General features: G+C 45.2%; 1 protein-coding gene across 1 annotated transcript in view; it reads left to right on the plus strand.

Annotated features, from left to right (window-relative positions):
• The window catches only part of FBXL13 (F-box and leucine rich repeat protein 13), a 203370-nt gene that overhangs the window by 21341 nt on the left and 154095 nt on the right, over positions 1 to 27934 (plus strand). The window contains exons 2-5 of the mRNA XM_075017015.1: positions 756 to 859; positions 4475 to 4568; positions 22978 to 23045; positions 25853 to 26007. Coding sequence (XP_074873116.1) covers positions 756 to 859; positions 4475 to 4568; positions 22978 to 23045; positions 25853 to 26007 — 421 coding nt within the window. The remainder of the gene's footprint in view (positions 1 to 755; positions 860 to 4474; positions 4569 to 22977; positions 23046 to 25852; positions 26008 to 27934) is intronic.

The following is a 27934-nucleotide window of genomic DNA, read 5'->3' on the forward strand; positions in this document are numbered from 1 at the left end:
GGATATGCTAATAAGGCACTGCCCTGAATATGCATCTCATTAGCATAATGGCAGCTGCACACGCTTCAAAACTGCTGGTTTCAAAATGCACACCGCCTGTGTAGAGGGAGCCTTTTAAAATGGCCCCCTGATTTGGTTTTGTGAATAAGGGGCTTTCGAAATCAGGGGTTTGTTTTGAAAGGCCCCCGGCTACATGGATGCTGTGCAAGTTGAAAGCAGCACATTCAAAATGCGTGCGGCCACCATTATGCTAATGAGGTGCTCCATATTCATGGTAGCACCTCATTAGCATATCCCAAAGTGCCACATTACCAGAGCCCCTCTGAAAGGAGGGACTAGTGTGGCCACAGCCTTTGTGAAATACTCAACAAAGTAACTCATAGGCAACCTGTGCAAAGCATGGCAGATGAAGATACTTGCTGCACCAATGGAAAATTAAAGGCTCTTCAATGTGTGACTCTGGTCACTCAGAACAGACCACAGAAATATAACAAGTTAACACCTGATTCACAAATATGAAGTGGCAAATGTTTCGTTGATCTGATATGACCAGTGCCACGTTGGTTACCAGTTAAAATATACTGATACATACATTATGGCATTCAAAATAGGATTAAATAAAGGAAACAATGATTAAAAAAACAGAGAAGAATTGTATACATGTTATATCATTTAAATTTGATTTGGTAGTTGTGTTTAGCATAAAAGTTTTAAGACTTAGTAAAGATATTAATTTTCTCTGTTCCTTTTTGCAGGCGCTGCTCTGTGGTATATTTATTATGTGCCCAGAAGATCCGCTTAAGTTTTTAGAAGAAAAGATCAGAGAAATAATGGAGAAGGGACTAGATGGTATTTTATGGTACATATAAAATGTTTGTATGTTTCTGTGCAATGTGAATTATTGAAATGATAATTTAAAAACAGCGCTAATGTTGCATTAACTGTCATCTACAGAATCCTTTACTTAAAGATAAATAGTTTCATGTTTCCAGTATGATTCATGGGAGGTCATGCTCATTGAAGAGATGATTTCTGAGGCACAGGTTGAACTTTTCTAATTTGGAGCTCTCTCGTCTGGCAACATCCTTAATCTAGCATGATTTTAGTTAGTGGCCAAGTTTCCCATGGTTCCATAAAGTTTGTTTACAGCCACTAGTTCTGGCTCTCAGTGCTCTGTACTGTTATTTAGCTGTAATTTACCCCTAAGTGTCTTCTAAGAGCCCAGTGAGCAGTGGAAGTGTTAATTATGCGCTAGACAATATTGACCTCTCGTAATCCAGCATATTATCTCATCCGGCACAAGTCAGATCCTGTGGGTGGTGCATGAGAGAGGTTCAACTTGTACTTAAGTCCAATCTATATTGGCTTTGAGTATCAGTATCTTGAACTGGATTCCTTTCTGTACAGAGCCAGTTCAGAGAGCAGAAAAGTAGTCTGTTGTGCTGTTGATGACCTGTGTTCCTGGGCATTTTATGTTTTATACCAAGTGCATAGCTTCATTCATAGAGACAATTAATGCAATAATGAACCCTGAAATGTTGAGCTATCATAATGATTAAGCTGACCTATAGAATAATTTGTAGGAAAGCCTCAAATATATTATCCCTCTTCTAAGATGGCATTGTAAAGAAGGAACAGAGGCGGGAGGCGGGGTGTGTGGAAAGAAAATGAGCATTTTTATTACCTCTGAGGTTAGTAACACTCTCTACATTCTGGAGGCCAGTGGGAATCTTGTCCAAGAAGCAGATATGGATTGAAAATGTATTAAAGTTTGTATTATATAGACATTGGATGACTACATAACGTGCAGTTTCTTGGGATTCTCCTTCAGTGCATCTGCCTTGATTGATATATACTATAATACTACAGGACTGTTCCTGTGAAGTTCTGTGTATGTTAACATCCAATGAAGTCAGTGGGAAATTGAGTTGTTCAGGTCCCAAAAGGCATAGTTGGTGCTTATAGCTAGACAACAGCTAGATAAGTTAAGGAACTAAAGATGGCAAAGGACAGGGGAAGCGAAGATAATGGAGAAAAGCCATGATGAATACTTGGAAAAATATTTGCCTTTTGATGTTTAAAATGTCTTTAATTTCATAGGGCCAGTTTATGATGGGTCCACATGGAGGTACACAGAGAGGAGGAAGGGAAATATTCATGGGACTCCCTTCCTTGCATACCCTATGCAAGGGTCACACACAATTTTACTCTTCACACATGGAGTAGTTGCTGTTTCCCTAGACCGGCAGGGTCCCGTACCACACTGAAGGGAATAGAGGCAAGGAGAAGATGGTGCCATGTCCCTATCTTCCTTTGTATTAGCCCATGGAGTGGGCCAGGTGACCTTTAGAACAGATGGCACTATCCATTAGTATGGTGCAGTTTGTACAGTCTTTCTGCATACGAGGTCCCCTCTCCTGGAGCTCTGTGACAGTGGTCCCCAAACTTTTACGTCCATGTCCCCCCTTATCTACTAGTCTGTGCCCTACCTTACCTGGTTCACACTTCTCCAGGAGCCAAGTTTGGGAGTTGCGGGCCATGGATGGGAGCCAGGGACTGTGATCTGGAGCTAGGGGTTACTCCAGGAGCAGGCCCATGGCTGTGAGCAGGCCCATGTTCAGAGCTAGAACTTCAGCAGAGGCTGTTGTCAGGAATGGAGTTTCAGCTGCAAGTGGGGCTAGGAGCTGGTGCTCAAGACTGGGTGTCAGACCTGGGGCTAGGGCCGGTGGCAAGACCAGAATAGAGCAGGTGGCAGAGCAGGACTGAGTGGTGTCTATCCTCCCCTCTTCCCCCATGTGGGCTGGCTTGGGCTTCACTGCACTCTCCTAAACATTTTTTCTCATTCCACAGTTTGGGGACCTCTATTGCAAGGGATTATAGGACTTTGTAAATAACCCATAGTGTTATTTAGCTGCTAAATATAGCAGTGTGGTTCATAATTAAGGGGTCTTTTGTGTTCACTTTCTATTATTTTAATGTCTTAAAAGGTTGAAAGCAAAATTTCTTTTTCTGTTGATTTTATCATCAGACAAACACTATTTTTCCTGCCAAAACAAAAAGCAGTCAAGTAGCACTTTAAAGACTAGCAAAATAGTTTATTAGGTGAGCTTTCGTGGTACAGACCCACTTCTTCAGACCATAGCCAGACCAGAACAGATGGCTATGGTCTGAAGAAGTGGGTCTGTCCCACGAAAGCTCACATAAGCTGCGTCTACACGTGCACGCTACTTCAAAGTAGCGGCACCAACTTCGAAATAGCTCCCGTCGCGTCTACACGCGTCGGGCGCTATTTCGAAGTTAACTTCGACGTTAGGCGGCGAGACGTCGAAGTCGCTAACCTCATGAGGAGATAGGAATAGCGCCCTACTTCGACGTTCAACGTCGAAGTAGGGACCGTGTAGACGATCCGTGTCCCGCAACGTCGAAATTGCTGGGTCCTCCATGGCGGCCATCAGCTGGGGGGTTGAGAGATGCTCTCTCTCCAGCCCCTGCGGGGCTCTATGGTCACCGTGGGCAGCAGCCCTTAGCCCAGGGCTTCTGGCTGCTTCTGCGGCAGCTGGGGATCTATGCTGCAGGCACAGGGTCTGCAACCAGTTGTCAGCTCTGTGTATCTTGTGTTGTTTAGTGCACCTGTGTCTGGGAGGGGCCCTTTAAGGGAGCGGCTGGCTGTTGAGTCCGCCCTGTGACCCTGTCTGCAGCTGTGCCTGGCATCCCTATTTGGATGTGTGCTACTTTGACGTGTAGACATTCCCTCGCTGCGCCTATTTCGATGTTGGGCTGAGCAACGTCGAAGTTGAACATCGACGTTGCCGGCCCTGGAGGACGTGTAGACATTATTCATCGAAATAAGCTATTTCGATGTTGGCTGCACGTGTAGACGTAGCCATAATAAACTATTTTGCTTGTCTTTAAAGTGCTACTTGACTACTCTTTGTTTTGATCGTGTATAGACTAGCACGACTCCTTCTCTGTTACTATTTTTCCTGCGTTTCTCCTGGAAGTATAAATCATATGGCTTTGTTTTGTTCATTTGGCTTGCAATTACATTTTTTAAAGTTACTTTTACTCCCTCTGCATGCTCACAAACTTCTGTAGAACAGCAGAAAACATTGCATGAAGCTCTGTAAGTTATACATAAATAATGGTTGTTCAGAGAAAAGGAAAGCATTAAAAGTGGAAAAATATTTTGTAACTTAAGCATTTTCTACAGGTAGTATTTTTTTAAACATGGGTTAAATTTTGATCCAAAATGACTCAGCTGTATCTCTGAATGTAGCACTGAACATATATTTTTTCATATAGTAGGTGAACATAGTTTTAAAACTTTGGCTCATTAACATAGTTGGTATGAAGGCAGTAAGGGTATTAACTAAGGTATAAGTGCAATGTTGTAATAATCCGTTAGCTGTAGAGAAGAGATTTATTTTCCTTCAGTGTTATTAATGTGATTTGCTTTTTTTCGTTTGTTTTGCAGGGATACATGCATTGACTCATTCTTGAGGCCAAAATTAAAGAGGATTTCAGAAACTTACTTGCATATCCTTTTTGGACTGAATGATGAACAGCTGGTAACAATCAATGAGCAATTGCTCTGAATATGTACTTTAAAAAAATCTTACATAAAGATTTAATTCTGCCTTCAAGGTTATTTAATGATTTTGCCATTTCTGTTGTAATTTAAATGAAGGAACCTTGCATTTCTTTCTATTTCTTAGCTTTGTGATCTTACAAAATATACGTCTTCATATTGGCATGTTGTCTGTGCATATGATAGATCGCCAAAAATAGCTGTGGACAGAATTACCAATATAATTAACATATTTCTATTTTGCAATCTTTCCAAGTGCATTGGGACCCAGTTTCAGTTTCATGATTTTCTGTGTATTATTTGATTTGATTTAGTCTATTAAATAAGAATATTAAGGTAATTGGCAAAGGTGAAGAAAAGATTTTTTTGGTATTGGACAGTGGTCCTATATAATTTATGACATTACAGAAAGAAATCTTTAAATGTACTGAAGATTTTGAATAGTTAATTTTAAATAGATTCATATAAATAGCTATATAGTTTACTATAGTTCAGCAAAAATTAAGCATATAGCATATAAAGTATATGCACTGATACGTGATGGGACTAACATTCAGCTTTATGTTCAGTAGCATTGGTCATCCTAAAGAAAATAGCATTATTTGGCTAATCATTAATATATGTTCAGTTAAATGTCCAGTATCCCAAAAGCTAGTCCTAGAAAAAATCACTTGATACAGAATTCTATCCCCAGGTTTCATATGAATGGTCTTACTGGGTCAGATCAATGGTCTATTTAGTTTAGTATTCTGTCTTCTGGGCAATGCCAGATTCTCCAAAGGGAATGAACAGACCAAGGCAATCATCAAATGATCTAATTCTCTTTTTGAAACCAGCAGTAGTTTTAGCCTTCACAAAATGCCCTGGCAACACATTTCACTGTTTGACTATACATTGTGTTGAAGAAGTAATTTCTTTTGTTTGTTTTAAATATGCTGGCTGTGGCCACACTAGCCGCTCCTTTTGGAGGGGCTGTGGTAATGTGGCACTTGGGCAGATGCTAATGAGGTGCTGCCATGTATTTGCAGCACCTCATTAGCATAATGACAGCCGCTTTCAAAATGCACGCCACCCAAGTAGCTGGAGGCCTCTCAAAACAACCCCCTGATTTTGAAAGCCCCTTATTCCCATTTGGTTTTGTGAATAATGGGCTTTTGAAATCAGGGGATTGTTTTGAAAGGCCCCCAGCTAGATGGGTGGTGTGTGATTCGAAAGCAGTACTTTCTAAACGTTCACGGCTGTCATTATGCTAATAAGGTGCTGCATATTCATGGTAGTGCCTCATTAGCATCTGCTCTAGTGTCACATTCTGTTGGCATCACGGAAGCTTGGTGGGATAATACACATGATTGGAATGTTGGTGTTGAAGGGTACAGCCTGCTTAGGGAGGATAGACAGGGAAGAAAGGGGTAGGTGTTGTCTTATCTATTAAAAATGTACACACTTAGACTGAGGTGGAGATGGATGTAGGAGATGGACATGTTGAGAGTCTCTGGGTTAGACTAAGAGGGATAAAAAACAAGGGTGATGTCCTGCTAGGAGTCTACTACAGGCCGCCTGCCCAGGTGGAAGAGGTAGATGAGGCTTTTTTTAAACAATTAACAAAGTTATGCAGGGCCCCGGATTTGGTGGTGATGGGGGACTTCAACTATCCAGATATATGTTGGGAAACTAATACAGTGGGGCACAGACTGTCCAGTAAGTTCTTGGATTGCATTGGAGACAGATTTTTATTCCAAAAGGTTGAAAAAGCTACTGGATGGAGGCTGTTCTAGATTTGATTTTAATAAATAGGGAGGAATTAGTAGAGAACTTGAAAGTGGAAGGCAGCTTGGGTGAAAGTGATCATGAAATCATAGAGTTCACAGTTCTAAGGAAGGGAAAAAGGGAAAACAGAAAAATAGAGATAATGGATTTCAGGAGGGCAGATTGTGGTAAACTCAGAGAGCTGGTAGGTAAGGTCCCATGAGAAGCAAAACTGAGGGGAAAAACGGCTGAGGAGAGTTGGAAGTTTTTCAAAGGGACATTATTAAGGGCCCAAAAGCAAGCTACCCTGCTGCGTAGGAAAGATAGAAAATATGGCAAAAGACCACCTTGGTTTAACCAGGACATCTTGCATGATCTCAAAATAAAAAAGGAATCATATAAAAATGGAAACAAGGACAAATTACAAAGGATGAATACAGGCAAATAACACAAGAATGCAGGAGCAAGATTAGAAAGGCTGAGGCACAAAATGAGCTCAAACTAGCTACAGGCATAAAGAGAAACAAGAAAGCTGTGTCTACACGTAAGCGCCCTTTCGAAAGGGAGAAAGTTGAAGTTCAGCTTTCGAAAAAGCGGCCATTGAAAGAGAGCACCCGCCGCCATTTTTCACATCGGCGTTCCGATCTGCTCTTTCGAACTGCCGTCAAGGTCTTTTGAAAGAGAGCGCCCACATGGCTCCAAGCTCTCTTTCAAAAGAAGGGAGGCAGGAAATGCTGCGGACGGGGTCCCATGGCCGACAAGCCCTTCCGGGGCTGCAGCCAGCCACCTCCTTTAAAGGGCCCCTCCCTCCGCCCTCCCCTCCACACGAGCCGAGTGCTGCCCAGCCTGTCCCAGCCTGGCAGAGCCCACTCGTGCCCACCATGGAGGCCCAGTGACAGCTCCTGCAGGAGGATGCCCTCATCATGGATGCCCTGCTGGCAGTTCTGTGCACCCTCGCCGCAGCTGCACCTGAGCTCATTGGGTGGTTGTGCAGTCCCCCCGGGGCCACAGGGCTCCCCACACTGGGGCACCGCTGGGCACCCTCCCAGGTGCACTGACACCTCTGGACCCACCCCAGCAGCACCGACTGGTGGGAGCACGTGGTGCTAGGGGAGTGGAGCTAGGAAAGGTGGCTGTGGAACTTCCACATGTTGAGGCAGACCTTTGACAAGATCTGCCACTGGCTCGCCCCCACACTCCAGCACCAGGACACCTGCATGTGGCCAGCCCTCACTCTGGAGAAACGGGTCACGATTGCCATCTGGAAGCTGGCCACCCTGGACTCGTATCTCTCCGTGGGACAGCAGTTCAGGGTGGGCAAGGCCACCATCGGGGCTGTACTTATGGAGGTAAGGTGGGGAGGGGTGGGCGGGAGGGCTGGAGCAAGGGGAACCCTCCCCTGCAAGGGGCCGGATGGGGCAGGGGCTGAACGGGAGGGGGCGGGGGCTGCACGGGCCAGGGGCCGGACGGGCGTGGGGCAGAATGGGCCCGAGGCGGGGGGCAATGGCCGCCACACTTGCACTAGAGAACGTGTCCCCCTTCCCCCTCTGCAGGTCATCAGGGCCATCAATGCAGTGCTGCTCCATAGGGTCATCCGCCTGGGGGATGTGGACAACACCATCGCTGGTTTCCAGGACCTGGGCTTTCCGACCTGCCTCGGCACTTTGGATGGCACGCACATCTGCATCCACGCCCTGCCACACAGCGCCGGCCAGTACGTGAATAGGAAGGGCTACCATTTGGTGGTTCTGCAGGCCCTGGTGTCTGCGAGGGGCTGGTTCACTGACCTCTACGTGGGCTGGTCCAGCTGCACTCATGATTCCCAGGTCTTCCGGAATTCCGGCCTCTGCTGCCGCATGGGGGCCGGCACCTTCATCCCCCAGAGAGAGATCCCCGTGGCGGAGGACATCACCATGCTGCTCTGCATGGTGGCAGATGTGGCATACTCCCTGCAGCCGTGGCTCATGAGGCCCTACATGGGACACCTCAACACCACCCGGGAGGCGTTCAATGAGTGCCTCAACTATGCCCACAACATGGTGGAGCGGGCCTTCAGGCATCTAAAGGGGCGGTGGAGGTGTCTCCTCACATGGCTGGAGGTCGGGGTCCCCAGCGTGCCCCAGGTGGTGGGCGCCTGTTGCGTCCTTCACAACACTGTGGAGGGAAAGGGGGACGTCTGTGTCCCTGGTGGGGGCCCTCCAGTTAGCGCTGTCTATGAGCAGCCAGGCACCGCCCCCATCTGCCAGGCCCACCGGGACAGCCACCGCATTTGGGAGGCCCTCAGGCAGGCCTTTGCCGACGGCCACCTCTGACCCGCACACCCCCCCACATCCCACGCACATCCGTCACCCACCATCCCTGCCACCCCCAACCCCACTCCCACCAGCACCGCACCCACACATCCACCAGCTACCGAAGAGCACGGAGTGGTGAATAATAAAGAGACGTTTATATAATGTGGGTGTTCGTAATAATATGTACAGGGGGAAACCAAACTTGGAGGGGGGCAGAGGGAACCTAACTCGGAGGGGGGAACTTAACTTGGAGGGGGGCGGGGGGAACCTAACTTGGAGGGGGGCGAGGTGCTCATTCCGGGGCGGGGGTGGTGGGCTGCGAACTCCGTCGGCCCCTGGAGCCCCTGCCACCCCTGGGTGCGGGGTCCCTGGTGGCGGCGGGAGGGTGCTGGTAGCACCGGCACATATTGCCAGCGGGTGGGCCTGGTGGGGGCGGAGGGAGCAGGCTCGGTGGAGGCAGAGGGGGCAAGCTCCGGCAGGCTTGGTTGGGGCGGAGGGGGCAGGGGCAGCAGGGGGAGACGCCGGGGGGGGGTGAGGAGGCTGTCCACAGTGGCCATGTGCTCCCACACAGCTTGGCCATTGCCCTCAAGGGTGTCCAGCAGTCTATCCCAGCCGTCCTCTGCCCCTCCATGTCGGCCCGGGCGAGCTGGAGGTGCTCCTCGGCCATCTCGGCCTGGCGCTGGGTCTTCCTCGGCCCTCCGGGGGGCCCTCCAGCCATGGCCCCGATGGTACACTGACTGGGGTGGAGTCCGGACACCTCTGACAGCTGCGGGTGGGCTCTCTGGGACGAGGGATGGCACGGGGCTCTCCTGGCCCACAGATGGTGTGGCTGTGTGGAGAAGAGGAGAGCATGTCAGTAGTGTGCCCCGGACGGAGGGGCCCGGCTGTGTCCTACCCGCCTGAGCCCACCCTATGGGGCCCCCAGCCCCCGCAAGGGACACTGACCCCTCCAGGGAGCACCGACTGGCCCCCACCGGGACCAGACCTCCCAGCCTGGGTGTGATTCCAGGGGTCTCTCACACAGGTGACCCTTCCCAGCCTGTGGTGTGCGGGCCCCGGGTGCCATCTGGTACCAACCGGCCGCCACCCCTGTGCGGCTTACTGTGCTGTCCACTGGGGGCGGGTGCTGGGCCATGCTCGTGTGGCACCTTGGGGTCCTGCATCCCATGTGGGGGCTGGTCTGTGTGCAGCCCGGGACCACCAGTTCCATGTGCGGGCACCTAGCTGTTGCATCGCTCCCACCCTGTGGAGTAGGTGTCCGGAGATGTCCGGCCCTCGGTCGCCCGGCTGAAGGAGCGTGAGGGGATCACGCTTGTCAGCTCCCCCTCCTCGCTCGACCAGTCCGTGGAACCCTCGCCCTCCTGGGTCCCCCATCCGGGCTGCTCCTCCTCCTCTGGCTGCAGCTCCTCCCCGGAGGTGTTCAGGAAAGCCATGGGGGGTGGACTCTCCTGGGGCCCCAGGATGCTCCGTAGCTCCCTGTAGAAGGGGCACGTCGCTGGTCCTGCCCGTGAGCATCTGGCCTGGTCCCTGGCTTGAGCATATCCCTGGCGCAGTTCTTTTACTTTGGAGCGTACCTGCTCCATGGTATGCTCTGGGTGGCCCCTGGTGTGGAGGCCCATTGCCAGGTGGCCGAAGTCTGCGGCATTGGCTGCTTTACACCCATGTGGCGCAGTATGTCCTCGTCCTGCCAGAGGCCGAGGAGGTCCCACAGCTCCCGCTCCGTCCAGGAGTGAGCCCTTTTTTTTTTTACCCCCCTGGGAGCCCTGGGAGTCTTGCGGGGGCTCAGAGGCAGGGCTGTGGGGCTCACGGGGGGGCTGGCTACTGGCCATGAGGGTGCTGGAGTGTCAGGCTGGAGCACGTGTGCAGGCTGCTCCTAGCACACTCTCAGCTTCCTACCACAGGTTTCCTGCATGCATGTGGCTTTAAGGCAGCCAAACGCAGGGACCATAGAGCCCTGCTGCAGCCGGCTGGAGCGGCCCCGCGCTCCAGCTGATTGGCGCCATGGTGGACTTGTATTTTGAAAGCGCAGACTGTGGAGCGTCTACACGCGTACTCTTTCGATTTATTATTTCGAAAGGGAGCGATCTTCCTCATATGGGATCGGGGTTCGTATTTCGAAGTCTGCACCCCATTCTTTTGATTTTCTTTCGAAAGGCGGGTTTACACGTGTGGATGCTTCTCCCGCTCTTTTGAAAAAGGGCCATTTATTTAGAAGTTTTTTGCATGTGTGGACACAGCTGAAGGCTTTTTATAAATATATTAGAAACAAGAGGAAGACCAGGGACAGGGTAGGGCAATTGCTCAGTGAGGAGGGAGAAACAGTAACAGGGAACTTGGAAATGGCAGAGATGCTTAATGACTTCTTTGTTTCGGTCTTCGCTGAGAAGTCTGATGAAGGAATGCCCAACACAGTGAATGCTAGTGGGAAAGGGGTAGGGTTAGAAGTTGAAATAAAAAAAGAACAAGTTAAAAATCACTTAGAAAAATTAGATGTCTGCAAGTCACCAGGGCCTGATGAAATGCACCCTAGAATACTCAAGGAGCTGATAGAGGAGATATCTGAACCTTTACCTATGATCTTTGGAAAATCATGGGAGGCAGGAGAGATTCCAGAAGACTGGAAAAGGGCAAATATAGTGTCCATCTATAAAAAGAGGGAGTAAGAATAACCCAGGAAACTACAGGCCAGTCAGCTTAACTTCAGTGCCAGGAAAGATAATGGAGCAGGTAATTAAAGAAATCATCTGCAAGCACTTGGAAGGTGGTAAGGTGATAGGGCACAGCCAGCATGGATTTGTAAAGAACAAATTATGTCAACCTAATCTGATAGCTTTCTTTGATAGGATAATGAGCCTTGTGGGTAGGGGAGAAGTGGTAGACGTGGTCTACCTAGACTTTAGTAAAGCATTTGATACGGTCTCTCATGACATTCTTATCAAAAAACTACGCAAATACAATTTAGATGAGGCTACTATAAGGTGGGTGCATAACTGTTTGGATAACCGTACTCAGAGAGTAGTTCTTAATGGTTCTCAATCCCTCTGGAAAAGTATAAATAGGGTTCTGCAGGGGTCTGTGTTAGGACCGGTTCTGTTCAATATCTTCATCAATGATTTAGATATTGGCATAGAAAGTATGCTTACTATATTTGCAGATGATACGAAACTGGGAGGGGTTGCAACTTCTTTGGAGGATAGGGTCATAATTCAAAATGATTTAGACAAATTGAAGAAATGGTCTGAGGTAAACAGGATGAAGTTTAATAAGGACACATGCAAAGTGCTCCGCTTGGGAAGGAACAATCAGTTTCACACATACAGAATGGGAGAGACTGTATAGGAAGGAGTATGGCAGAAAGGGATCTAGGGGTTATTGTGGACCATATGAGTCAACAGGGTGATGCTGTTGCAAAAAAAGCAGACATGATTCTGGGAACCATTAACAGGTGTGTTGTGAACATGACACGAGAAGTCATTCTTCTGCTATATTCTGCACTGCTTAGGCCTCAGGTGGAGTATTGTGTCCAGTTCTGGGCACCGCAGTTCAAGAAAGATGTGGAGAAATTAGAGAAGGTCCAGAAAAGAACGACAAGAATGATTAAAGGTGTAGAGAATGTGACCTATGAAGAAAGGCTGAAAGGATTGGGCTTGTTTAGTTTGGAAAAGAGAAGATTGAGGGGTGACATGATAGTCGTTTTTAGGTATCTAAAAGGGTGTCATAAGGAAGAGGGAGAAAACTTGGTCTTTTTGGCTTCTGAGGATAGAACAAGAGGCAATGGACTTAAACTGCAGTAAGGGAACTGTAGGTTGGACATTCGGAAAAAGTTCCTGTCAGGGTGGTCAAACAGTGGAATAAATTACCAAGGGAGGTTGTGCAATCTCCATCGCTGGAGATATTTAAGAACAGGTTAAATAGATGTCTATCGGGGTGGTTTAGACAGTACTTGGTTCTGCCATTGGGGCAGGGGGCTGGACTCAATGGCCTCTTGAGGTCCCTTCCAGTCCTAGCATTCTATGACTCTGTGTTTACCATAGCCTCTCTGAAAGGAGGGGCTAGCGTGGCCACAGCTGCTGTCTGTTAATTTCACTGGATGCCTCTTGGTTATTCTATTATATGAATAGGTAAATAACACTTCCTTATTCATTTTCTCCATGCCATTCACGATTTTATAGACTTCTGTCATATCGCCCCTTAGTCACTTCTTTTTCAAACTAAATAGTCTGTCTTTTTAATCTTTGCTCATATGAAAGCTGTTCCAGACCTTTAATTATTTTTATTGCCTTTCTTTGTATCTTTTCCATTCCTAATGTTTTTTTTTGAGATGGAATGACTAGAACTGTGTGCAGTATTTAAGGTATGGTCGTACCATGGATTTATATAGAAGCATTATAGTATTTTCTGCTTTATTATTTATATATTTCTTAATAGTTCTTAATATTCTGTTAGCCATATATCTTACTGCTGATGCATATTGAGTGATTATTTTCAGAAAACTATTCACAGTTTCTCCAAGATCTGTTTCTAGAGTGGTAACAGCTAAATTAAACCCCTTCATTTTGTAAATATAGTTGGGCTCTTTTTCCCAATAGGCATTATTTTACATTTATCAACATTGAATTTCGTCTGCCATTTTGATTTCTATCTCCCAGTTTTGTGAGACTTCTTTGTAATTCTTCACAGTATCCTTTGGATTTAACTACCTTGAATAATTTTTTATCATCTGCAAATTTTGCCTCCTATTTACTTCTTTTTCAACATACCTTGTGAATTTGTTGAACAGCACCAATCCCAGTACAAATTCTTGGTGGGATTCCTATATTTTTGTTTTTCCATTGTGGAAACTGACCATTTATTCCTACCTTTTGTTTCCTGTCTTTTAAAAAGTTACTGATTCATAAATAGACTTTCCTCCTTATGCCATGACTGCTTAGCTTGCTTAAGAGCCTTTGATGAGGGACTTTGTCAGAAGCTTTCTTAAAGCTCAAGTGTGCTACATCCACTGGATCGCCCTTCTTTATATGTTTGCTGGCCTGCTAAAGAATTCCAGTAGACTGGTATGGCAAGTTTTCCCCTTACAAATTTCCCCATTGCTGACTCTTTAAAAAAATCATAGATTTGTTTGAGAAAATCTACTCTGATTCTGTGAAATCCTGTTCATCTAAGGCTGTGGCCACATTTGGCCAAAACTTTGAAATGACCATGCAAATGGCTGTTTTGAAGATTACTAATGAGGCGCTGAATTGAATATTCAGCGCCTCATTAGCATTAGGACACTTCCAGCTGCAGCACTTTGAAAGTGCCGTTTTCGAAAGCGCGCGGCTCGGCACGGCTATACAGGGGTCCTTTTTGAAAGGACCCTGCACATTTCAAAATCCCCTTATTCCACTTAGCTGAGGGGAATAAGGGGATTTCGAAATGTGCAGGGTCCTTTCAAAAAGGACCCCTGTGTAGCTGCACTGAGCTGCGTGCGTTCGAAAGTGGTGCTTTTGAAGCACTGCAGCCGGAAGCATCCTAATGCTAATGAGGCGCTGAATATTCAATTCAGCGCCTCATTAGTAATCTTCAAAACGGCCATTTGCGTGGCCATTTTGAAGTTTTGGTCAAGTGTGGCCACAGCCTAAAAGTGTTTGAGAATTCTGTTCTTTACTATAGATTCCAGAAAATTGCATGATTTGCAGATGTATGTCATGCTCTGTAAGGTTAGCTGTAGGTACCTGATATAGCAGCTGAATTTTGTTACGTCATTGGAAAATGGTATTAATTGTTACATTTTAACTCCTTGTTATTACAGGTAAAGCAACGATCAGGAAATCATATGGGTTTTATTAATTCAAAAGCAAGTACAAGACAGGAACAAAAAGCTGGAGGCACAGATGAGGCCAGGGCTAGGAGCAGAGCCAGGGCAGAGCAGAATTGGGTGGTGCTGCCTCTCCCCCACCCTGAAGGAGTGTAGAGGCTGGCCCAGGCCCCCCCAAGGCCTCCCAGAATGTTCCTTCCCACCAGTGGTCCCTCTAATTTTTTCCATTCTTGGAGGGAATGAATTCTGTTATGGGCACCAAGGCATGTGCAGAAGTGCACCAAGAATAGAAACTTGTGCTGCTGTCTTTGGGTGCTGTGGGCACTCTGCTAATCATCTGGGTAGACTTGAATTTCTCCCTGGTGGCTGCCAAAGTGCTCAGCTTAAAGGGATGCTGTTTGCTCCCCATTTTGGGGAATATGCTGAACATTTTGGGGACCACTGTCTTACAAAGTGTGCAGCAAAATGTGTGGTGAAAGGAAAACATGCTAAATCTGCCATAATACATCTTCCAAAAAGAAGGAGCAACACACCAGATAAGATTCAGCTTCCTAATCTCAATTTGTACTCTCAGCTACACCCACACAAAAGACAGAATTTGATCACTTCTGTGTAAAAACTGTGAGCATTTTACACGTAATGAAGAATATTCTTAAATTTGAAAAATTTGGCCTTAAGTACTGTAAAGTATTGCATTTTAAAGACCATAAACAATTATAAATAAGGACTGGATTAGAATCATATATAAGATTTAGGCCTCTTGATTAATCACATTTAACTCATGATTAACTCAAAAATTATTCACAATTTAAAAATTGTGATTAATTGCAGTTTTAATTGCACTGTTATGAATAGACAATCAAATGTATTACATTTTTAGATGTTTTCTACATTTTTGTAGAATTACAGAACTGGAAGGAACCTCAAGAGGTCATCAAGTCCATACTCCTGCACTCATGGCAGGACCAAGCACCATTTAGACCATCCCTGACAGGTGTTTGTCTCACCTCCTCTTAAAAATGTCCAGTGATGCAGATTCTACAACCTGAGGAGGCAATTTATGCAAATTTTTTGTTTTTTTGTCTGTTTATCATCATGGCAGGAGTTTTTCCAAATGTCCTACCTAAACCTCCCTTGCTGAAATTTATACGCCTTGCTTCTTGTCCTGTTATCAGCGATTAAGGAGAAATTTTTTTTCCCCTCCTCCTTGTAACAACCTTTTAGGTATTTGAAACTGTTAAGTCCACTCTTGGTCTTCTCTTTTCCAGACTAAACAAACCCAGTTACTCCACTCTTCCCTCACAGGTCATGTTTTCCAGACCTTACATCATTATTGTTGCTTTTCTCTGGGCCTTCTCCAATTTGTCCACATCTTACCTGAAATGTGGCACCCAGAAGTGGACATAGTACTACAGTTGAGGCCTAATCATCATGGAATAGAGAAGAATTACTTCTCATGTCTTGCTTACAACACTTCAGTTGATACATCCCAGAACTGTAGTAGCTTTTTTACAGAAGTATCACACTGTCAATTCGTATTTAGCTTGTGGTCCACTGTTATTCCTAGATCCCTTCTGTGGTAGTCCTTCATAGGCATTTTCCCAAGGAAAATGTATGTATTATGTATGTGTTATGCAACTGATTGTTCCATCCTAAGTGGAATACTTTGCATTTGTCCTTACTGAATTTCATCCTGTTTATGTCAGAACTCTTGCATTGAAGTCACCCAAGATGTACAGTTGTTCACGAGCAGGTATTTGCGCTACAGCAGCACTAAGCATGTCATAGAACTTGTCTTTTACTTCTGGTGTGGCGTACAGGGTTGGAGCATAAGCGCTGATCAGGTGGACAGGACTGGCGCAAGTTTGAAGCGTGATCCGAAGAAGTCTTTCTGATCCGCCCATGACTAAATCCACCATTTGTAGAAGGGTGTTTCTGACAGCAAAGCCAACACCATTCCCTCTGGGTTCTTCTTGGGCTTTACCCTGCCAGAAAAAGGTGTAGTCCTTTTCCTTTAGAGATCCCGAATCTGCGAGTCGCGTCTCTTGCAGTGCAGCGATATCAACTCTAAGCCTCTTCAGTTCCTCGTTGATGACAGCGGTCTTTCGGGTGTCACTGATGCCTGAAGATCTTCAGTCAAGCCGGTCAGCATGGTCCGCACATTCCAGCAAGCAAGCTTAAATTGTTGATGTTTCTCATTTCTTGTTGATTTTCTTATTGGTTTGCCTGGTGCCCAAATTTCAGTCACTTGTCAGGTTCAGGAACCTTAAGCCTCACGCACCCAGCGAGGCAGGTGAACTGTGGCGGGACAGTACCCTATTGGCTGGGGGCTGCCCAGCTTGAGGCGGGCGGTGACTGTCCAGTGAGATGCGAGGATCTCTCCCACCGTCAAAGGCAACCCCTGGCATTCGTTCTCTATGCCAATTGAGCAAGAGCTTATAACTGGTATCTGTTGCCTCCCATGTTGATGCAACGCTGTTCAGCGATGCTGGAGTACCTCTCCGGGCGCGAGCCTGGGCACTTATTATGGAGACTCTGGGCTGCCCAGACACCAGTGTCCCCCTCTCAGCTTTACTGATATAGTCCAAAGGAGAGGATAACCTCCACATCTGGTACCAGCTCAGCTGCAGGAGTTGCCGGGACAGTGCCAGAACTTGACAATGAACTGCCTTCGGACTCCACTCCGGATTTTCTGTCAGGGTTCACTCCCTTAGCCTTTCTCCTTCCCAGGGTAACCCACAAGGCAGTGGGGTGTGGAGAATGTGGTTAAAGATCCCACTACTTCATACCTCTCTGTCACCACGAGTCACCATAGCTCCCTAGAACATTGTCTGAAGAGTTGGAATTGGAGCTGATTGGGCCTCATGCCCTTCCTGCTTAGGACACTTTGGTGTGGGAAAAATGAATGACAATGGACAGCGTCTCCTTGAACTGTGTACATACCACAATCTGTGCATCACAAACACATTCTTCTGAATGAAGCCACAGCACAGAGTGTCGTGGAGACACCCACGCTCGAAGCACTGGCATCAACTGGATGTGGTCATCACTAGGCGTAATAACCTCAAAAACGGCCTTCTGACACGCAGCTGTCATAGTGCTGACTGTGATACAGATCACTCGCTAGTTTGCTCCAAGCTCAAGCTGAGACCCAAGAAGCTGTACCGTTCTAAACCTGCTGGAAGGCCCCGCATTGACGCCAGAAAGACGGCAAACTCGGAGAAAGCTGAAAAGTTCAGAGAGACCCTCCAGGAAAATCTGCGCAGCGGCCCTGGGGGCGCCGATGTGACATCCAAATGGCAACATCTGAGGGATACAGTTTACAACACGGCCTTGTTGGTGTTTGGAAGAAGAGCTAGAAACACGAACAACTGGTTCGAAGCTAACTCCAATGAGATGATTCCAGTCATTGAAAAGAAGCGTACTGCACTGCTGGAGTACAAACGCTCACCGAGCCAGAGTACCCAGCAAGCACTTAGAGCAGCCAGAAGAACAGTACAGCAGACAGCCAGGCGCTGTGCCAACAACTACTGGCTCCAGCTATGCAGCAGCATCCAGACCTATGCTGACTTTGGTAATCTCAGAGGAATGTACGAGGGTATGAGGAAGGCATTAGGACCCACCCAGAACAAGATGGCACCTCTGAAATCCCAATCTGGTGAAGTAATCGCTGACAAAGCCAAACAGATGGAGCGCTGGGTTGAGCACTACTCCCAGCTGTACTCACGCGAGAAAGTTGTGGTTGACGCAGCCCTTGATGCCGTCGAGCTCCTACCAGTAATGGACGAACTGGATCAAGAACCGACTGTGGATGAACTGAAGAGAGCCATCGACAGCATTGCAGCAGGAAAGGCCCCTGGTCAGGATGGTATACCACCAGAGGTAATCAAATGTGCCGTGGACACACTCCTGGAACCCCTACATGAGCTACTGTGCCTGTGCTGGAAAGAGGGTGAGGTTCCACAGGATATGCGCGACGCTAACATTGTAATGTTGTATAAGAACAAAGGAGACAGAAGCGACTGCAACAACTACCGTGGAATCTCCCTCCTAAGCGTCACTGGTAAACTGTTCGGTCGCGTCATCCTTGGCAGACTCCAGAAGATTGCTGAGAGGGTGTACCCTGAATCGCAGTGCGGATTCCGCGCAGAGAGGTCTACCGTTGACATGGTCTTCTCTCTAAGGCAGCTGCAGGAGAAGTGCAGGGAGCAGAGAAAGCCACTGTACATAGCCTTCATCGACCTGACCAAGGCCTTTGACTTGGTCAGCAGGGATGGTCTGTTCAAACTGCTCCACAAGATAGACTATCCTCCACGGTTACTCAAGATGATCCAGTCGTTCCATGAAGACATGAGAGGAACCATCCAATATGACGGCACATTATCGGCTGCTTTCAGAATCAGGAGCAGCGTCAAACAAGGATGCGTGCTTGCTCCGACATTGTTCGGGATCTTCTTCGCACTCTTCCTGACGCATGCCTTTGGATCTTCAACAGAGGGCATCTTGCTGCACACAAGATCTGATGGGAAACTGTTTAACCTTGCAAGGCTGAAAGCTAAGCCTAAGGTGTGAGAAGTCCTCATCAGAGACATGCTGTTCGCAGACCATGCTGCTGTAGTGTCTCACACAGAAGACCAGCTTCAAAAAGTGCTGGATCAGTTCTCCAAAGCGTGCAAGGACTTTGGGCTTACCATCAGCCTAAAGAAGACAAATGTACTCAGTCAGGATGTTGCTGAATCCCCATCAATCAGCATTGACAACTGTACGTTAGAGGTCATCCACGAGTTTGTTTACCTCGGGTCCACCATCACTGACACCCTGTCATCGGACACTGAGCTAAATAGGAGGATTGGAAAAGCGGCCACAACTCTGTCCAGACTCAGCAAGAGAGTGTGGAATAACAACAAGCTGTACACTCACACCAAAATACAAGTCTACAGAGCCTGCATCCTCAGCACCCTCCTTTATGGCAGCGAGACTTGGACCCTGTATGCCTGCCAGGAAAAGAGGCTGAACGTCTTCCACTTGTGCTGCCTCAGGCACATCCTTGGAATATGATGGAAGGACAGAGTGACCAACACTGCCGTCCTCGAGCAAGCTGGAATCCCAACCATGCACACCCTCCTCAGGCAGCGTCGACTCCGCTGGCTTGGCCACGTCCATGGGGTGAATGATGGAAGGATTCCAAAAGACATCCTGTATGGTGAGCTAGCCTCTGGCAAAAGACCTCCTGGACTCCCCCAGTTGCGCTACAAAGATGTCTGCAAGAGAGACCTCAGAGAGGCAGACATTGAGCTGGACAACTGGGAAGAACTAGCAGACGACCGCAGCAGATGGAGGCAGGGGTTACACAAGGGCCTTCAGAAAGGCGAGATGAAGATCAGACAGCTAGCAGAGGAGAAGCGAGCACACAGAAAGCACAATAAGGACTTGCCAGACACCCACTACATCTGCAAGAGATGCAGCAAGGACTGTCACTCTCATGTGGGTCTTTGTAGTCACAATAGACGCTGTAAATGAAGTCCTCAATTGAAACTTTAAAGGGCGAGATCCATAGTCTATGCAGACTGAAGGATGCCTACTACTATGTCAGAACATTTCTACAATTTGTCCAGACCATTTTGAATTCTAATCCTATCCTTCAAAGCACTTCCAACACCTCCCAGCTTGGCATCATCCACAGTCTTTATAAGTGTGCTCTCTATGCCATTATCCAAACCATTGATGAAGATATTGGACAGAACCTCTCCCTGATCTGCTCCTTACAGAAACCCACTTGTTATGTCCTTCCACAATGAATGTTAACCGTTGGTAATTACTCTCTGGGAATGATTATCCAGCCAGTTATGCACTCATATTAGTTCCATGTAGGCCATGGCTGGGCAAAGTATGGCCACAGTATGGAGCCTCAGGCAGACACAGAGCCTGCCCTGCCCCAACATGCCTCTTGGAAAATCAGCTGTAGGGCCTTGTTTGTTTTTCAATAGCTGCAAGCCAGGCTATTGAAAGAGGCTTCACAGTCCCATTGACTGGTGTCTGACCAATGGAGCTTCCATGATGACAACACTCATTAAAAATAATCTGCTAATTAAATTTGAGACTTAATGCCTTCTGGGAGAATTGTAAATCTCCTGCACTGTTCTACCTGCATCCTGCCTTATATTTCATGGCCTACCAGTCTTGGATGATGACCCAGCATGTTTCCATGTGTTCCTCCCTTTCCATCAGGCTTATAGCTATTCATAGAAGCACATGGCTCCTGCCCTGGTATGTCAGGTAAGGAGCCTTCCTTAGACATCAGCTGGGCTGACGGCCAGGATTCGCCCTGGTACCCCAGCCCCTCTCTGCCCCCAGTCCTCTGCTGCCCCCACTCCTGGTCCCCTGTGTCACATAACCCAAACCCTCTGCCTCTCCTCCTCCACCCATACCCCTCCCAGACACTGTACCTCAGTCTGTTGCCCCAGGGTGACAGTAGTGTCCTTCAACCAAACTCTCTCCCAGACCAGACACCCCTCCTTCACCCCAGTCCCTTACCCCAAGCTCCCTTCTGCACCCAACCTCCATCCCAGACACCACACCTCCTCCATTCATATAAAAGAGTGCAGCCTTTGACCACTTCCCAAATTCTTCGAGTGCTGCCCCCATCCAGATTTATTGCCCACTCTGACCTAGGTTGAATTTCCCTAGTTTAGTAATGAGAAAGTCATGTAAGACTGTATCAAATGCCTTACTAATGTCTAGCTACACATCTCTGCCACTTCTGCCTTATCCACAGGACTTATTATTCTATCAAAGAAAGCTATCAGGTTGGTTTGACTTGACTTGTTCTTTACAGATCCATACAGATTGTTACTTATCACTTTATCTTGTATATATTTGCAAATTAATTCCTTAATTATTTGTTCTGTTATCTTTCCTGGTACAGAAGTTAAGTCGACTGGTCTGTAGTTCCCTGGCTTTTCCTTATTTCCCTTTTTATAGATGGGCACTATATTTCCAGTTTTCTGGCATCTCTCCCATTTTCCATGACTTTTCAAAGATAATAGCTAAATGGCTCAGATATTTCCTCAGTCAGCTCCTTGAGTATGTTAGGATGCATTTTATCAGGCTCTGGTGAGTTGAAGACATCTAAAATGTCTAAGTAATTTTTAACTTGCTCTTTTCTCATTCAGGTTCTGTACCTACCTGCTCCATCTTCAAATATATTGATTTCAGTTACAACACATAATATGAAGTGTACAGTGGGCATTTTATATTATTTTTATTACAAATGTTTGCACTGTAAAATAAACTGATAAACAAATGAAATAGTATTTTTCAGTTCACACCATACGAGTACTGTAGTACAATCTGTTTATTATGAAAGCACAAGTTATGAATATAGATTTTTTTATGGTACGTAACTGCCTTCAAAAATAAAACAGATGTCCACTGAGTCTTATTTCTTCCTCAGCCAGTCACCGAGACAGACATGTTTCTTTATATTAATGGGAGATAATGCTGCTGTCTTTTTATTTGCAACATCACCTGAAACTGAGAACAGGCATTTTCATAGTACACTATTTCTGTGATTGGCATTGCAAGGTATTCAAATGCAAGATGTGCAAAACATTAGCGTGCCCCATCATGCTTAGGCAACCATTCCAGATGACATGTTTCCATGCTGACAATGCTCGTTAAAAATAATCTGCTAATTAAATTTGATATTGAACTCCTTCTGGGGAGAACTGTCAATCTCCTGCTCTGTTTTACCTGCATCCTGACATATATTTCATATCCTACCAGTCTTGGATGATGACCTAGCATGTGTTCATTTTAAGAACACTTTCACTGCAGATTTGATGAAATACGAAGAATGTGAGATTGTGCATCTCAGCCCCTGACCCCCAGCTTCCTTCTGCACCCAACCCAGGCTTTCAGAATCTGAAGGGTCTTCCAAAATCTGAGAGTAATGAGGAGTGAAATATGCTTTTGGAAGGCTTAAAAGAGCAACAATACAATGTGGAAACTACAGAAACTGAACTAGCAGCACCACCCAAAAAAAGAAAACAAATCAACCTCATGCTGATGGCATCTGACCAGATGTTGAAAATGAACATGCATCGGTCTGCACTGCTTAGAATTTTTATTGAGCGGAGCACATTATCAGCATAGAGACAGCTAGGCAGCTCCTCTGGAAAAGTGGTTTGAAGCATAAAGGGTCATATGAATCTTTAGTGCATTTGGCATGTAAATTCTTGTGGTACCAGCTCACACAGTGCCAAGCAAATGCCAGTGAATTTTGGAGAAGAAATATTGACATGTAGCTAGATTAATGTTTTCTTCATACATAAAGTTCAATTCCGTATTTCAATGCAAATTTGTTTTTACCTTCTAAGTTTAGGCCTGTAAAAGTAAAGTTATTTATGGACAGTTATTGACAAAGGAAGAAAAACACACAGTTAATTTGCATTGATCAATGTGGTAAATAAAATTGCCAGTATTTTTGCCTACTTTTAAAGCATTCACTGTGTAATACCATTTTTTAATTTGTGTATTAATTATTTTTTTAGATGACTGAAGAGTTATATGGAAGAGCGTGGAACTTCTACAGCAAAAACTTAAAGAAATTGTACTTTCAGTAAGTATATGTACTGAACATGTAGACTACTAAAATTTGTAGGAAAAAACTTTATTGTGTAGAAAATTTAGTGTTATTGCAGAAAAAGGTTGCTTTCAGTGTAATGAGCATGAATGCTCTCTGGACAGGCTCAAGTGAAAATACTAACCCTGGACAGACTGTTAAGATGAAGGGCACAAATTCCAAACTGACTGTGAGTTCAATCCTTAGATTTCACCAACCAAGTAACAATTGTAAGCGCCTCTGGTACTATACAGCCTTGCTATGGAATCACAGACCCCTTAGGCATTCCAGTCTATCTTACCAACCGGACAAGCTTGAGTCTTTGACAGGTGGTCACTTTATACAAAAGATCACACAATACTGAGATTACTCCTAGTCCCAAAGGACCAGTCACTTATTCCAAGTCAATTTGCACTTTAGATCTCATGCGAGAGATAGTGCTTGTAGCCAGACCTGTAAAATAATAACTAAAAATATATTCACGAGGGAAAATAAATGAGAGCTTTTACAAGGCTAAAGTATGTAGTCCTAGGCTTTTTACTAAGTTTTTAACTTTTCTGGCTCTGTCTAGACTAAAGTGTTTTGTTGACAAAAAACCCGTGAGGCTGCCTGCTGGCAGCAGGGCTGTGTTAGGGTGGAATGGCACAGTCCCCTGGGGATGGGGGTTCCTCCCCCAACCTCACCCCTCACATCTCCAACCCTGCATCATAATGGTCCCCCTTTGGTGGGACACCCTCCCGATTCAGGGACTGCAGCCGAAGAGTGCCTTACCTCCATGAGGAGGGCCCCGATGGTGGACTTTTCCTACACCAAACTGGTTTCCCACCGAATGGTAGCTGTCAGGGGTAGCAAACTTCCACAGGGTGACTGCAACCCACTTCTCCACAGGGATGGTGGGCTGCAGCCAGGTGTCCTGTCTTTGGAGGGCAGGGACAAGCCAGGCACAAAGCTTGGTCATTTCACTGCCCCATGACTAGCCTCCAGATCCACCTGTGAATCTGGGGGAGGAAAGTGGGGCGGCAACTGCAGGTGACCATCCAGCAGCAATGGTGAGTTCTTTGAAAGTGGTGTCAGGATCATCCTCCCTAGGAAGGAGGAGAAGGACAGCTGTTAGGAGGTACAGCAGGTGCTGAAGCACCTCTGCGTGGAGTCTGAGCAAGCCCAGAAGCATGGTGCTCTGGCACCATGACTCACTGGAAAGAGCTGTGTCTCCCAGGAAGAGCCAAAGCCCTGCTCTCACAGCTGTGCTGTCCCTTGTGGAGGTAGGCATGCTTCAGCATGGGGAGGGAACAGGTGTCTGGGGGACCCCTTTAAGGGCACGTCTCACTGAGGCTCGTGGAAGGGACTGCTAACCTGTGACCCTGTCTCCTGTGGTTCTGGATGGCTGTTTGTCAAGAGAGTGGCCAAGCAGTCTGGCCTCTCTCTTTTGATAGAGAGGCTCGAAAGAACAATCCAGAAGATATTTTCTGACAAAAACTTCTGTTGACAAATCATTCTAATCTAGACATAGCATTTGATTGGCATAGTTATATATCTTCTGTACAAACTCATGTACGTGTTACACAAATGAGTTACAATTTTAAATTCAAACGAGAGTAGAAGCATAAGACTTCTACTTTGTTTAAGGTTTTGCTGCTATCTGACTTTACAATTGGAGTTGGATTAGAACCATAAGATGTTACATTTCCCTGTAACTCTCAGCTATGGTCAATTAAATTACATTTTGCTTCAAATTGGAGTGTTTTTTCACACATAAAAGTGCTGTCATAAAGCCTCATTTCAGTGGCTATCTTCATGCTGCTCTGACAAAGCAAAATACTGTAATATAACTAACAAACTGATTTTTTGAGAAAATACTTTTCATTGGGCTCTGAATACTTCTATGTTACTTTAGAGAGCAATTTTTAATATATTTTTGTGCAAGGATTATATGGTTTGAATTTTTAATATTGATTTATATTCTTTCATTTTAGTTTTTATTCACATTGTCAAATAAACTTAACAAATATTTTTAGACCCTAGTTTAAGAAAGCTCCTAAGTATCCATGACTATTTGAGAGCTTGCTTATACAAATGCTTAACGTTAAGCATGCATTTAAGTTCAATTTTTTTCATGTGCTTAATTACCTTTTTTGGGTATGGATACTTTCTTGAATCACAGCCTCAATAATCATATACTATCTGGAGCAAGTTACGAATAGAATCAGTGAGATATTTTACATATGAATCAAAGGCAGAAACTTTACTAAAAATCAAAGACAACAAGAAGTCCTGTGGCACCTTATAGACTAATAGATATTTTGGAGCATAAGCTTTTGTGAGCAAAGACCCACTTCGTCCAATGCATGAGTGGGGGTTCCAGAGGAGGCTCTAAATTTATAGGCTCATGAAAAGGAGAGAGTCACAGTCAAGAGGAGGGCTAGAGTTGACAAGGTCAGTTCAGTCATGGGAGATGTGGCCCATTAACAGCAGCTAATGTAGAGTTGTGAACATCAAGAGAGGAGAAACCATGTCAGGGAGGATATGGCCTATTATCAGTAGCTGATGTGGAGGTAGATACAAACTAACTCAGCTACCCCTCTGATATTTATTAAAAATGGTATGATTAGGAGGAACTATGACTGATGTATGTCAAATAAGAATGTTATTAAAAAAAACCTTCAACCAATATGTGAGCTAGTTTGAAATATGAAATTTATGTTGATCAGGTTGTCTGCCATATGCTTTGAAATGAGTTGTAGAGTTTTATGCATTTTATTTGGATTGAATAAAATAAAATTTAAAACTGTGCCTTAATGTTGCAGTGGATGGATGCAGTATTGTCTGTTGCAAAAAAACAATAGAGCACTTGTGAAGCAGAAGCTGGCTGTTGCAGCAGACCATTATGACACTAGAATAACCAGAGTAATAGTACAGAAGTGGAGAGCTTGGGTACAGTTTCACAATGAACAAATAGCATGTAAGTCTTCCTAACTACTCTACATAAACAAAAATACAGTTTATGTACTATAAACTTAATAGTGTGTGAAAAACATAGAAGCCAAGCATCTTTGAACTCTTTTGTGCATGCAGCTCGTTAATAACTCTGCACAGTGCTTTTTTTGTAAGGAAAGAGGAGCCAGTACTCAGCTGGCTCCCCGTTCCCTTCCCTACTCGCCAGGGTTCCTGTGGCTGGGGCTGCCAGTGGGGCTCTATGCCCTACCCAGCTCCGAGCCACAGGGCTGGCAGAGTCTCTCCGCCACCTGGCTAGGGATCCCCCGTACACAGTACCAGCATGTACATGCATAAAAAAAGTACTGGCTTTTCATAAGTCATAGGATTTTAGATTATTGTAAGTATTTGTGTAGTGTTCTTATAGGACAAAATTAGATCTTGTATGTATCACTGCAGAGAAAAATTTTTTCTTGTTATAAAATAATTTCTGGGGTTTTGAGTTTGGTGAAAATGAGACATTAAATTGTTATTCTTAGGGATATAATTCTGAAGTGAATTGTTAGGACTGCTTTAACAGAAGATCTGTTTTAAAACAATAACATCAAAATCCTGGTTGCAGAGTTGGTTTATTTTAGGTCCATATCAATCTCTGCTGGGTGACATCTGCATGACTTTTAAAAGCTCATTGAGTTACTTATAAACATGTGATTTGTAAGAGTTCTTGTGACCCAAAGACGAGGCAAGTAGTTGGAAGTCTTTTAAGGTGTTCAGCTTATTTATTTTTGATGTTCAAGACAGTTTAGTTTCTGTGTGTAAAAATAGTAATATAAATTTAGTGTGAACAATTTAAGATATATTTAAAATGTCAAAATGAACAATGGAGAATTCTGCTCGCAGGAGTAGTCTTAAAACAAATAGTCCCCGTGAGTTAAATGTGACTACTTATGTGAACAAGAGGTAGTGGGATGAGTTAGAGTTTGCAGGGGTGGGAATAAACCTTGTGTTGGTACAGGTTGATTCTCTCTAATTTAGCCTCCTCAGGACCTGACTGGTGCTGGATGAGAGAATTTGCTGGACCACAGGAGGTCAATATTGTCTAACAGCATTACCAATACTTTCACTGCTTACTGGGCTCTTAGAAGAAACTTAGGGGCAAATTACAGCTAAATAACAGCACAGAACACTGAGAGCCAGGACGCGTGGCTGTAAACAAACTTTATGGAACCATGGGGAACTTGGCCACAACCATGATATGTTGTCATCCAGCTAACTAAAATCATGCTGGATTACGGATGTTGCCAGATGAGAGAGTTCCAGATTAGAGAGATGCAGTATATTCTCCTACAAATTGGGAAACAGAATTTGTCTCATATCTTTGTATAGTGTTGTTTACATGTGAATTATACAAATTATTTAAAATCTATTGCGAAATATGTAATTTTAAAGGGAAAAGAGACCAAATATAAAGGTACATATAAACCAAGTATAAAAGAGGCAAGAATTTTTGATGAAAATGAAAATGACAGCTTTTAAGAAAATTCTTCGGCATGTAATCACAGTGATACATAGCTAGCATCTACCAGTTTTATAGTAACATGTGGTTTGACAGTCCTTTTTAAACCACTTTGACTCTGTAATTAGTTAAAGTAATTAAAATCAAATCTCTTAAATTAAAAATTTAGATCAGACATATTGGACAAAGAACTATCACATTTAAAATATGAAATACTGGAATATTTACCTGGAGTTTCTTGGGTCCTTAACTCCATATTTGTTTTTCTTCATTTAAATCATTGCTTTGGAGTGAGGTTGGGGATGAGAGGCTCAGTGTGCAGGCTGATCAAGGGAGAGAGGACTAGCTCAGCCATCTCTCACTTCAACATCTCAGGGCCATGTGAGAATGGCCTCTCCATGACCACTCCAGCAGATACATACAGGGAAGAGTGCATCCT

Source organism: Carettochelys insculpta, chromosome 1 (assembly GCF_033958435.1).
Source record: "Carettochelys insculpta isolate YL-2023 chromosome 1, ASM3395843v1, whole genome shotgun sequence".
In the NCBI taxonomy this organism is placed as follows: Eukaryota; Metazoa; Chordata; order Testudines; family Carettochelyidae; genus Carettochelys; species Carettochelys insculpta.